This window comes from Chelonia mydas, chromosome 3 (assembly GCF_015237465.2).
Source record: "Chelonia mydas isolate rCheMyd1 chromosome 3, rCheMyd1.pri.v2, whole genome shotgun sequence".
In the NCBI taxonomy this organism is placed as follows: Eukaryota; Metazoa; Chordata; order Testudines; family Cheloniidae; genus Chelonia; species Chelonia mydas.
In genome coordinates, this window is record NC_057851.1 from 43,610,273 (window position 1) to 43,622,814 (window position 12,542).

General features: G+C 40.3%; 1 protein-coding gene across 9 annotated transcripts in view; it reads right to left on the bottom strand.

Annotated features, from left to right (window-relative positions):
* Positions 1 to 12,542, bottom strand: part of CILK1 (ciliogenesis associated kinase 1) — a 53,211-nt gene that overhangs the window by 22,967 nt on the left and 17,702 nt on the right. For 8 of the 9 annotated variants that reach the window (XM_043542367.1, XM_027817420.3, XM_037894210.2 and 5 more), the window contains 6 exons: positions 10,933 to 11,054; positions 8,596 to 8,675; positions 4,626 to 4,758; positions 3,246 to 3,417; positions 2,469 to 2,636; positions 217 to 531 (listed from right to left, as the gene is read on the bottom strand). In XM_043542367.1, the coding sequence (XP_043398302.1) occupies positions 217 to 531; positions 2,469 to 2,636; positions 3,246 to 3,417; positions 4,626 to 4,758; positions 8,596 to 8,675; positions 10,933 to 11,054 (990 nt within the window). The remainder of the gene's footprint in view (positions 1 to 216; positions 532 to 2,468; positions 2,637 to 3,245; positions 3,418 to 4,625; positions 4,759 to 8,595; positions 8,676 to 10,932; positions 11,055 to 12,542) is intronic. The other variant, XM_037894211.2, reaches the window with a different exon arrangement.

Below are 12,542 nucleotides of genomic sequence, written 5' to 3' on the forward strand. Positions count from 1 at the left end.
ACACCAAAAAACTCCACCCACTTCAGTGGAGCTGCTTTCAGTTTACACCAGCATGAGAGGAGAGCCAAGCTAGTCTTTATTCCTATTTCTCTCCTTTTATTAAAAAGGTACAAAGATGGCACTGTTGGTTTAAGGTACCACACAAAAAAAAAAATCCAATTAAGGAAAAATGCACAAAGTTATGAGCAAGTTTATCACTTATCCCAGACTCCTCACCTGCTGAGGAACTTGACTACAAAGTGCTGGCAGATGCACCTGAGCAGGCTCGTCCTCTCTTAACTGGGTCACGTGGTCAGTCACCAAGGAGTCTGTTTTATATGGATACATAAGGTACTGGGAAGACTGGCTTTGCTGGAATGGTCTAGATGAGAGACGGACATGGGGTTTTGGAGGGGGTTGTGCAGGAGGAACAGGTTTAACACGGTGCAGTGCTGCCTTATCATGGAGTTCTTTCGGCTGCTTGCCCAGTTCCTGAATGCAGAGAGAGGTGCCCAGTGCATGCCCAACCTGGAAGTAGGGATACCGAAGTGCCTAAAATACAATAAACGCATCAGTATTCAACAGGGGAAGCCAGAGTCGCTGACTTAGCTTAGTCATATGGGACAGCTCCCATGTTACCTTCCCCTCTTCCCTTTCCCATGTGTTAGGGCAGGGATAGGCAACGCGAGCTGATTTTCAGTGGCACTCACACTGCCCGGGGCCTGGCCACCAGTCCGGGGGGCTCTGCATTTTAATTTAATTTTAAATGAAGCTTCTTAAACATTTAAAAAACCTTATTTATTTTACATACAACAATAGTTTAGTTATATATTACAGACTTATAGAAACCTTCTAAAAACATTAAAACTTATTACTGGCATGCGAAACCTTACATTGGAGAGAATAAATGAAGACTCGGCACACCACTTCTGAAAGGTTGCTGACCCCTGTGTTAGAGACTATCGAGACAGGACTCTGTACAACACATCCTACTGCTTCAGGTTAGAGTAAGTTCTAGTGACGGCTTAACTTCTATGCAAAAGCTTGTCTATGTAATGCAAGAGTAGTTAAAAAAAGGTTTCATACTAGCCTTTTTTGGTACAGTGGCAATATACTAATATTTACTTTGTAGTGCAGTAGTGTGCAAAGGCCCAGGAAGAATCAGGCACTGCACAGTAAGTAAGAGAAATAACATCCTCCAAAACTGAAGACTTTTAAATGTGTAGCTGTAATCAACAAATAATTGTCACTTTGTGCTAGCAGATTTTTTTCGATCACATGCCCAACTTGTATTTGATTCTGGGAGATACCAGCATTCCGAATTCTTGAAATCTATGTCATGTAGCTATGACAGTCTTGCTCTGCTTTACGGGTAATTAAGTAGTTGCTGCTGGGGGTGCAATAGTCTTCTTCTCCCTAGCTTCTGCCAACTAGAACAGGCTTTCAACATCTCCCTTCCTCACAAATTCCCCACGGCATTACAATCTTGTCTCATTTGTTTCGCAAGAAGTGCCACTTGCTTGTAATTATTAATACTAAATCGTCTGAAAACAGTTTAGCTTGTCCTCCCGTTCAAGTTTCCCCTCTCCCTCAATTTTACTTTGTAACTGCATTAGTTAAGTCTACAGATTTTTGAATGAAAGACTTATGCAAAATAAGGGCCCAATCCTGCTCCCAATGAACCCCCTGGGAGCTTTGACCTAAGGTTGGGTCTATCCACCAAATGCTTGTTTCATTACATAGGGACCTATTGTGCACAGCATTGAATTCCCTTAACTGCCATTGAAGTTAATGGACTAACTCATTATCTGCAATATTGACTATTTAAAGCCCATCATTCAAACTGCTGAGCATCCTCACCTCCTTCTGATTTGCAAAAGAAAGCCCTTACTAAGATTAAATTAATAGATTATAAAGCCAGAAAAGAGCTTTGTGATCATCTAGTCAAGCCTCCTGAATAACACAGGCCATAGGATTTCCCTGAATTAATTTCTGTTTGAACTAGGGCATCTACCTTTTAGAAAGACATCTAATCTTGATTTAAAAATTGCCAGTGACTGAGAATCCACCACAACCCTTCGTAAATTGTCCCAGTGTTTAATTACTCTCATCATAAAAAAAAAAAAAAAAAAAAAATGCACACCTTATTTCCAGCCTGAATTTCTCTAGCCACAATTTCCAGCCTTTGGACCTCGTTAGATATCTTGGTTTTCTAGACCAAAGATCCTGTTAATACATTTCTGTGTCCTGTTTAGACTGATCAAGTCACCCCTTAACTTTCTCTTCGTTAAGCTAAACAGATTGAGCTCCTTAAGTCTTATCAGGCATGTTTTCTAAACCTTTAATCATTCTTGTGGCTCTTGTCTGCACCCTCTCTAATTTACAGCCACAAGGGTAATTAATGACAGTCTGGGGTAAAGGTAGAGCGCAACTGAATATAACTAACTATCAGCTGCACAAAGACATAGTAAAGAAAAAGGAAAACAAACCTGACTAGCTGTTGGTCGCTTTTTGGGGTCCCATTGTAGCATGTCTCGCATGAGCTGAACTGCCTCGCTGCCAGCATTAGGAATTAGGGTCTTTAGGTTGTTAGGTACACACTGGGGCCAGCGAAAATTCATGGTACCTGCAAGTTGGTAGCCTTCAGGCCAGTCGTTCTGAAAGAATCAGTATTCTGATCACTGAAAAACCCAACCATAAAGAGGTCTGCTGTCTAAGTACCAATACTGTTCACTTTTAGTACCTCTCATCAACCATCTTAGAGTTCTTTACAGGTTTAATTAATTAACCTCAAAGCACTGCTGTGACAATTAAAAAACAAAACAAAACAGAAAAACCACGCACCAGGAAACCTGCCATACAGATCACACACCAAGTCAATGCCAGAAATGGGGGCAGAAGAGACTGTCCATCCCCCGTTTGTTCTGGCCACTGAACCAGAACAGACATGTGCACCCAACTGTAAATGAGCCTCTAATTCCATAGAAAGGGCCTGAGGACATTGGAAATTTCAAATAATTGTTATCTGATAAAATTCTTCCTTTCTGGACATGTCTTTTCTAACATCACAATTTTCAAGGGTATAATTTTTAACTGTTGACTTCCCAGATAATACAAGTTTTGTTATTTCACCTCCGAGATCAGTACTAGACTATGGCAACAACAAGTATGAAGAGGATAAAGAGACATTCTATCTTATATCCTAGGCATAGTATCATTGATGCACTAAGCAATACACATTGAAGACGTGGATCTCACTTAGCTACCTTTTTTGGTGTCCCCAGTACTTGGCAAATCTTGAATATAGTATCTATTTCACTGGCACCAGGGAAGAGAGGCCTTAACGTGTAAACCTCTGCCATTATACAGCCGACAGCCCAGATATCAATGGGAGAGCTATAGCTGGTGGATCTCAGAAGAACTTCAGGAGCCCTATACCTATAAAAACAACAGTTTATAGCATTCACAAATCAAACAAGTACTGCATAACATGGTTACCTCAAGTGGGACAGCCCGTGATTTTTCATTCTCTGCCTCTCTGGAGGCAGAAAGCATCCTTTAAAGGATTCCCAGCAACCCCCACACAATGCACAAGACGGTATCTCTTTTAGAGTCAGGGTTTGAAGTGACACAATATTCCCAGAATGCCCCATCAGATACTTCCATTTTTGCTTAGACACTGCACATCATGAAGCACTTTAAGAGCTGAAGGCCCAAACCTGTGAGGAAATGCTCAGCACCCCTATTCCCACAAAGTCAATGAGAGTAGAGAGGGCCAAGCACTTGTGCATAGAGCCCCATTCTGCAAAAGTACAGATTTATTCTCAGCAACTGAAGTTGTGTGGCAATTTTCCTTGCACTTTCATTGCTTTTTTTAAAGTTGATTTTCAGTAAGAACATTTTTTAAAAAAAAAAAATGTGGACTTAACACAAACTATGCTGCAGATTTAGGTCATCACTGACAAGGTTCTAACCCTGCTCATCAGGAAAAAGACCCAGTGTTCCCGCCTTTGGTCCTTTGTCTCAGATTGAAATAAATTTGGAAGTTCAGAGATGTGTTCGACCAACTCCTCTTTACTGAGGCAAGATGTTCGGTTTTGCCTCAGCCACCCACATGGGCTGATGAAGAAAGCTGACAACAAAGTATGGATGCTTTTGGTTTAAGATTAGAAGGATGAGTGGGAGTCATCTGTTAGTATTAGGTGCGCATATGGCAAGAATCATTGATTAAACTTGGTTCTTTTGTCTTCCTTTTCCCTGCTTGCTTTTACACTAACTGTTTCCCACCCCCATGCTATTTCTCAGTGCCCAACCAGAGCAGCACTACTAGTGCGGTAACAGTCTTTTCAGTAGCTCTATAGTGATTGTGGTGGCCCCGGACCGCTGCTGGTTTTGGAGACTATTCTTCATATGCACAGTAGATTAAGCAATATCCATTCATTTCAACTATGCTACTGTCATTTGTCTGTCCATTGTCTTACACATTTTGAAGCCTTTTAGTTACGCTAAATAAATGTGATGCACTGGTTTTATGGACCAACAATGACATCATCCTTCACTTAAGTTACAGTTTTGTCTTGTCTACAGGCATGACTTCTAGACATGTAATTTCATAAAATATAGACAAACATTAACATTGCATTTACCATCTTGTAGATACATAGTCTGTGTAAGGAGGCCTAGATCGGATTTCTCGGGCTAAGCCAAAGTCTGCTATTTTCACAAGTTCTGGTCCCATGCAAAGGAGGTTTTCAGGTTTCAAGTCTCTGTGAAAGAAACCTGCAATGCAAATCAAACATCAGTCTGCACTGCATTAACACCCATTTGTAGTCTTTATTTTTTCCTACTTAGATTCCTTCACTTCAGTTGCCACTATTGCAGGTCCAACAGCAGGTCAGAACAGTCTAAAATAATCTTAACCTTGCTAGTCTACATATTTTAGTCAGCCCATGAGGGTAAGTACATAGAAGTTGAGATTTTCAAAGTAGTGTGACCAACTCCCTGTCCATCTTCCTTTAATGTTAATGGAAGATGTGCAATTTTAATGTTAGTTTTATTTTGTTTTAATTTGAATAGGTGTGGCCTAAATAGCAAAATCTCCCCTTAGGTTAATTTAAGCAAAAAAAAAAAAAGAAAGAATGATTCTTTATATTTCTACAGTTTCTTCCATCTAAGCATTTCTAAACACTTTACAACAGTTTGTCTTCCCAGCCATGGTAGAAACCGTCAGGGACACTTGAGCTACAGTGGATACAAATAAGGGAGTTGCTAGAAAAGTGCTCAACATAAGGAGTCTTTCACTATGGAATTTGCTTCCCTTCTTGCTCTGCCAGAGCCTGGACTTCTTAAACTTCTGGGCATGCTGTAAAACCTGTCTTTTCTTGCAGGCATTAAGGGAGATGGGGGGGAGGAGGTCATCTCAGAGATGGAGTGGCTGGAGGTTGAAGGAGGATTTAGGTAGGATTTTTGTGTTATGGTTGGATGGAATGGCTTAGGATACAGTCTATTCACTGGCAAACTTGTAGCTAGAACAACCGATTAAAGTTTACTATTGAAAATTTTGATTTGTGGGTTTTAAGTTTTGGAAGGTGCTTAGGGATCTGGATAAGCACCAAAGAAACGAAAAAAAAAAAAATCAATATACTGGTGTACTGTGATATAAAAACATCAAGTATGTGTGTGTGTGTGTGTTTTACAGTTGGTGAAAACAGAGAGACAGAGTTAGTGACTTGTTTGACAGAAGTACAAAGAGAGCCCAGGTCTCAGGACTTGCAGGCTTATGCCGTTAGCCACAAGACCATATTGCCTCCGTTGTGGCAAAATCTTCCAACTCTTCCTTGTGACTGTGATTCACAACGTCTTGGTAGAAATCATTTACAATCCAGAGTGCAGGAGATCAGCGTAACAATCTAGTGGTTTGTCTAAAACTGATCAGTTACATTTTGCACAGCAACAATATGCAGGACCAGGATGCATTCAGGATGTTTTGTTTGTGCTTTCTTTGCCAGGTTGTACCAGTGAGGACTTAGAGATTTGTCTACAGCTTATTTAACATGGTTTTAAAATATTTGATTTTCTGTTGTTGTGACAGATAGAGATTTCTTGTTCTCTTTGAGTATGTCTTAGACCCACTAATGTGAATTGAGGAGAATAAAGCCATTAGCAGGAACACATTTTATAAAAGTAAAATCAGTGTTAAGTAATTTTCATAGATTCCAAAGTCCATTGTGATCATCTAGTCTGTCCTCCTGTATAACACAGACCAGAGAACTTCTCCAAAGTAGTTCCTAGAGTATATCTAGCATTCCTAGAGATGGAGAAAAAAATTGTTCTCTTGCCACAGAGGGCAGGACAAGAGGCAATAGGTTCAAACTACAACATAGCAGATTTAGATGAAATCTGAGGAAAAACTTCTTAACTGTAAGAACAGTTGGACAATAGAGTAAATTGCCCAGGGAAGTCATAGAAGCTCCTTCACTGAAGGTTTTCAAAAGAAATCTGGATATCCAGCAGTCTTGGATGATCTTGCATCTTGGCAGGGGTTTACAGTGGACGACCCTCAAGGTCCATTCTAACCTTATGGTTCTTTGATCGTTTTAAATCAAGATTGGATATTTTTCTAAACTGCTCAGTGATGGAGCATCTATCCTTTGTAACTTGTTCCCATGGTTAATTATTGTCACCTTTAAAATTTATGCCTTATTTCCAGTCTGAATTTGTCTAGCTTCAATTTCCAGCCATTGCATTATGTTAGATGTTTCTCTGCTCGACTGAAGAGCCCATTATGAAATATTTTGTTCCCCCTACAGATAGGCTGTACTCACTTCATGCCTTAACCTTTTCTTGAGCTAAGTAGATTAAGCTCAGCACAATAAACCATGTTTTCTAATCCTTTAATCATTCTTGTGGCTCTTCTCCGAACTTTCTACAACTTATCGACACCCTTCTTGAATTGTGGACACCAGAACCGGATACAGTTTTCTAGCAGCAGTTACACCAGTGACCAGTACAGAGGTAAAATAACCCTTCACTTCTCCTTGAGATTCCCCTGTTTATGCATGCCAGGCCTGCACTAGCGGTTTTGATCATATCACACTGGGAGTTCATGTTCAGCTGATTATCCACTATGATCCCCAAATCTTTGTCAGAGTCACTTCTTCCCAGGATAGAATCCCCCATCCTGTAAGTATAGCCTACATTCTTTGTTCCTAAAAGGTGTACATTTATGTTTAGCCATATTAAAATGCATATTGTTTGCTTAAGACCAGTTTCAAAGCGATCTGGATCACTTGGTAATCAGTGACCATCCTCTTCATTATTTACCACTCTCCCAATTTTTGGGTCATCTGTAAACTTTATCAGTGATGATTTTATGTTTTCTTCCATGTCATTGATTACAAAAGTTAAACATCATAGGCACAAGAACTGATCCCTGCAGGATCTCACTGGGAACACTTCCATTGGATGAGGATTCCCCATTTACAGTTACACTTTGGGACCTATCAATTAGCCAGTTTTGAATCCATTTACTGTGTGCCTTGTTAATTTTATACCATTCTAGTTTTTTTAAATCAAAATGTTGTGTGGTACCAAGTCAAATGCCTTACAGAACTCCAAGTATATTATATCAGCACTATTATTGTTAGCAATCAAACTTGTAATCTCATAAAAAAAAATTAAAAAAAATTAAAAAAAAAAAAAAAAAAAAGATAGATCCTTTCAAACTAACTCTCTATTTTCTATAAGCCATTTTGTCCCATTGGGACTGTGATCCTGTAAGTCCTTCACCCACAAATAGCTCCACTTATGGGTGTTCTGCCTGTGGAGGGTTTGCAGGATTGAAACCCACTGTTATAATTTTAATATACTTACAAGACAGTATTACAATGCATAGGGAACGTTAAGAGTAAACTCTAAAATTAAAAGAAATAATTGCTTGATTCAAAATTGGTTTTCTTAGGTAGATCTTATTAGTGCTGGCTGGCCAACAAAGTCAGTTCTTATTGTTATCCTAAGACTATCAAAGATATTAAATCACAGGGATATTTTACCATAAGTGTAATAATGTGTGGATACATTTCACACACATATATACACACTGCATAATTTCACAGTCATGAGAAATGCCAAGTTATAAACTCTGGAGGTGGAAACCCTCATTTGTCCAGAGAACAGGTACAGCACAGATAGCACCAGTGCAAATCTTATCACACTGTTCCACCAAGATGCCTTAGCCCTCACCTGAAAACGACCGCCGACAGAGGCAAAAAGATAATTTAGTCTCCATGCCCAATCTTCGGGGACTTTTCTGGGATGGTCAACAAGAATGCCCATTAGTGCCAGTTGTGCTGGTAGTTTTGTGATATGGAATCCTATTCATTAGGAGCTGGAGAAGCTGCCAGGTTAGTTGAACATTACAGGCAACCAAGCAGATAATTATTTGTGGTCACTGGCACTCTTGCCCAACTTGGAATTCATGACCTGAAAGTGAACAGCCCGTCTCCTATTAATAGCCCCCATCACTCCATTTAACAGAGGAATTTTATTATTTATTTTAAAACTAACAGACACTATCTTGCTCCAGTTCAAAATATTTAGAGCCAAAATACAGCCTACCATGTTTATGGATAAATGCAAGCCCTTGCAGGATCTGATACATAATATTCCTAACTGTAGATTCAGGAAACAGTTTGTTTCTGTAGAGTAAAAAGTAAAGAAAAGTTACTCGCTGTGTCACTGCATCAGTTTCTTATCATTTCTTTGGCATAGGAAAAGGAACAGTTAGAACAGCTAGAAAAGCAATTATAAGCAGCGTACTTTGCTTTTCAACAAGAACTGTGCAGTCTTTATGTTCACTGCCATATCCTGTGGTATTTAAGCTACATTTGATATGGAACGCTGCAAGTAAAAAAGCTAGTCAATAAATTGAACACCATGATGTAAGACTTAAAACAAAGAAGAATGCTTCAGGCACATCCCACAACACTGCAAGGATTCAGAGACAGCCCATCTCAATAGAACACTTTTCACTGTTCTTTTCCCGATGAGCTCACTTCTGTGAGATCAGACATTTTACTTTAAAGCTTTACTTGGTAAGGGGCTCCTCTTTATGGTCTTTTCTGGCTTCATGAAGGTAATCTTCCTTACTGCTGTTGATATCAGAGCAGTCCCCCTTGCAATCGCCTCCAAGAGGATCTGCCAGGGCAGCAGGTTTAGGGATAGCCCTTGCTATTGAGGAAAGGAAGATCAAGACCCATGGGCTAAGTGATAAGCACCTACAGCCCCACGGCATCTCAGTAGGCAGGGCAGCGGCCTTGAAGAGCTCAGTGACAGGATTCACTGGAAAGAGCCGACCACTAGTGAAACGAGAGGCCTGGACATTCTTTAACTCTCTGTGCTTGATCCCTCCCTTAAACTCATTCAGCCCATCCCATATTTTAAAAGTGAGATCAGCAACTAGTCAGGAATTCCCTTTTAAACTGTAGTGGAATCGAGTTGAGTTTCTTCTCTCTCCCCGCCAGTGTGTAAAAATTGAGTTTTAGCTTAGGTTTAAAGAAATCATTAGAGTTTAACAGGTTTATGTTTAAAATTCTTAATCATTTTGCAGGATTTCTACCATGAAATATTTTCTGCACTATAACATTCCTGAATGCACATGTGCAATTCAGTCTCATGCCCTTTTGTTTCCATGAGTATGTAGCATCCATAACCCTTGCTAAAAAATATTTTGAGATACCATATAGTAATAATTTGTATTTGTGGTGGGGCAGGTCCCCATCCCAGTCAGGAAGAGGATAAAGAGCTCTTGGGAGCACAATCAGCCACAACCCAACACACCTGTAAGGCCTGCCAACCTTGGAGATGGGCAGGTTCCTAAAAGGGAGGATCCAAGCCCAGTGCAGGGTGGCAATTTGATGTAAGCTGAGCTAGACCACAGAGCACAGGCGGCTTATCAGCAAAGCTACTGAAGATCCTCTGAAGAAGTAGAGGGGCTATCTTTGCTCTGCTGTATTCTTTAGCACCTAGGGTGGTTGGGCTGGCCTATGAACACACTGAAGGCGATCTGGGTTCCCAACCATCTGAGACTACTCACCTTTTGCCTCACGTAGAACAGCAGTGCACCATTTTGAGAGCAAGAGGATTATTTTGTTTCCCTGTTTCATTTGGATTGGACTCACCCCAGAAGAGAGTGCTGTCTCTAAAACATACAGCTAGAGGACCACCCCCAAACCAGTTCTACAGATATGTCAGCATTCAGGAAAGGACATCAGAGAGAGGAGCCCCAAGAGGGTAGCCTATGACAGTATTGTAAAACAAGTACTCATTTTCTTGAAGTTCAGAACTTCATGCAATAAAGACCTAAGGTCTAAAACACATTTGTCCATCTGATTTAGTGCACCTGACCACACCTGTGCATGCATATTGGCCACATGTGCAACCAAAATGTTGTTTTGGTATCTAAATATCCATTTGTGTATGCAATCACAGTACCTATACATTCAAAGAGACAAATATGTTCTAGACCTTTGTCTTCACTTTATGAAAGCCTGGCCTCTCAGCTGAACTCTAAGGGCTAGTCCACATAAGGGATTTTTACACGGGTTTTGCTATACCAATGAAAATCCCTAGTACAGATGAGCTGCATCCATATGAAAAGGGGCTTATACCAATGTGACTTGCTTTGCTTTACACTGGTGCAATGTGAGCACACTGGGGGTTTGCATCAGATATAGTTACATTGATGCAAAAATCCCTGATGTAGCTAGTCACTAAAATAAAGCAAGGGCCACATTTTCTACTGTAATATACAACTTTAAAATAAGATTGTGTTTGGAGGCTAAATATAACTGCAACCTTTAAAAGATATGGATGTCAAAGACCGCTAAGAAACGAACTCATTACCGTTATAGTTAAGTTTATATTAGGAATGTGTTAATGATGTAACTTACATACCTTTCTTTCATCAATTGGTAAAGATTTTCCTTCATGTATTCAAACACAAAATAAAGATGATCATTTTCCCTGATAACTTCTTTCAGTTTTACTATATTGGCATGGTTTAATTTCTTCAAAGACTAGAAGCACAAAATACAAAAGAATGTAACACACTGTTATAAGGAAGTATTCCATTTCACTTACCTTGAAGCCCTTGTTGTACAAGCTAAACTTAAATGCTGTTTAATTGTTTAAGCAGAAGGTAGCTTTAAAGACCAGATTTCCAAAGAAAGCAACTCACATATACATTTGCAAGCGGTCCAAGTTATGTGTGCAGGCTGATTTGTGCCAACATATTAGCTTTTAATTGTGCTTAGCTTGCAGTTAGACACACCCAACTGGCTCACTGTTACACATCTGATTGGCTACATCTTCTCACTGGAGGACCATCCACTCTACGTGTGTCTATGCTGCTAGAAGCAAGATGAGATTTTGGCATGAACTCAGTCCAATTCACCTGTAGGTCTTTTCCCTCTAAAATTTCCCACCTTTTCAATAACCATTGGTAGCAACAGCATAGACAAATCCTGCTTTAAGCAGGGTTAGAAGAGAAGTGATTAAAGTTTTCTACACTTGTACTCCCACTGACACTACTGCTGTTGGAGCTGCACTAGTGGTAGCAACAGTGGGAAGTTAAGGAACACCTCACACTTATTATTTGTGTCTCTGATCTAATTATCCAGGAACAGGACTACCCTGCGTGGAAAGGAGTGTATGCACAGATGCTGTTGGTAATGAAGGCCATATATACATAAGCCTTAAAATCCATACTACAATGCTACTCCCAGCTCCTGTTCAGAGTTCTTGCAGTGCAGCCCTGCCATAGGAACAGCCAGAATTCAGATGGCTATCTTCTCCCTTGGGCTGCTGCTAACTGCAGGTTTCCTGGCAGGAGCCCGCTCCACACCATCTACAGTCTGGCACCAGCAGTCTACAATCAATAGTTTTTTACATGACTGCAAAACAGCATGTGATAGTTTTAAGGAAGAATGAGGAAACAGCAAAAGCTACCACAAACATACTGTATATACTCGTTCATAACCAGAATAGTTTTGGTAAAAAAGTGATGCATCAAAGATCAGGGGTCGGCTTATAAACGGGTCTACACCAAAATTTGATGATGATTTAAAACTCTATGAAATCATTGAATATCTAATACATTGTAGTTTTGTTTACCTGGAGCATCTGGGAAGTCACTTCGTGCAGCTCCCATTGGCTGGGAACGGAGAACCACGGCGACAGGGAATTGAGGTGCTCCATGCCTGCAGACGCTCCAGGTAAACAAAACATCCCAACCCACCAGCATCTTACCCTGACGGGCCAGGAGCCAAAGTTTGCCAACCCCTGAAAAATAGGGTCGGCTTCTGAAAGGGTCATACAGTTTTTACTATTTTTACCTATCCATCTTGCAGGGTCGACTTATAAATGAACGGGTAACGAACGAGTATATATGGTACTCCACAGCTCTTACTGCAGGGACCGCTAATGAAGCTCTTCGCAAGACAGCTGGAATGGGTCTGTTACCTAGAAACACCAGAAAGAACTGTTCTAATGTAAAAGGCCTTGTA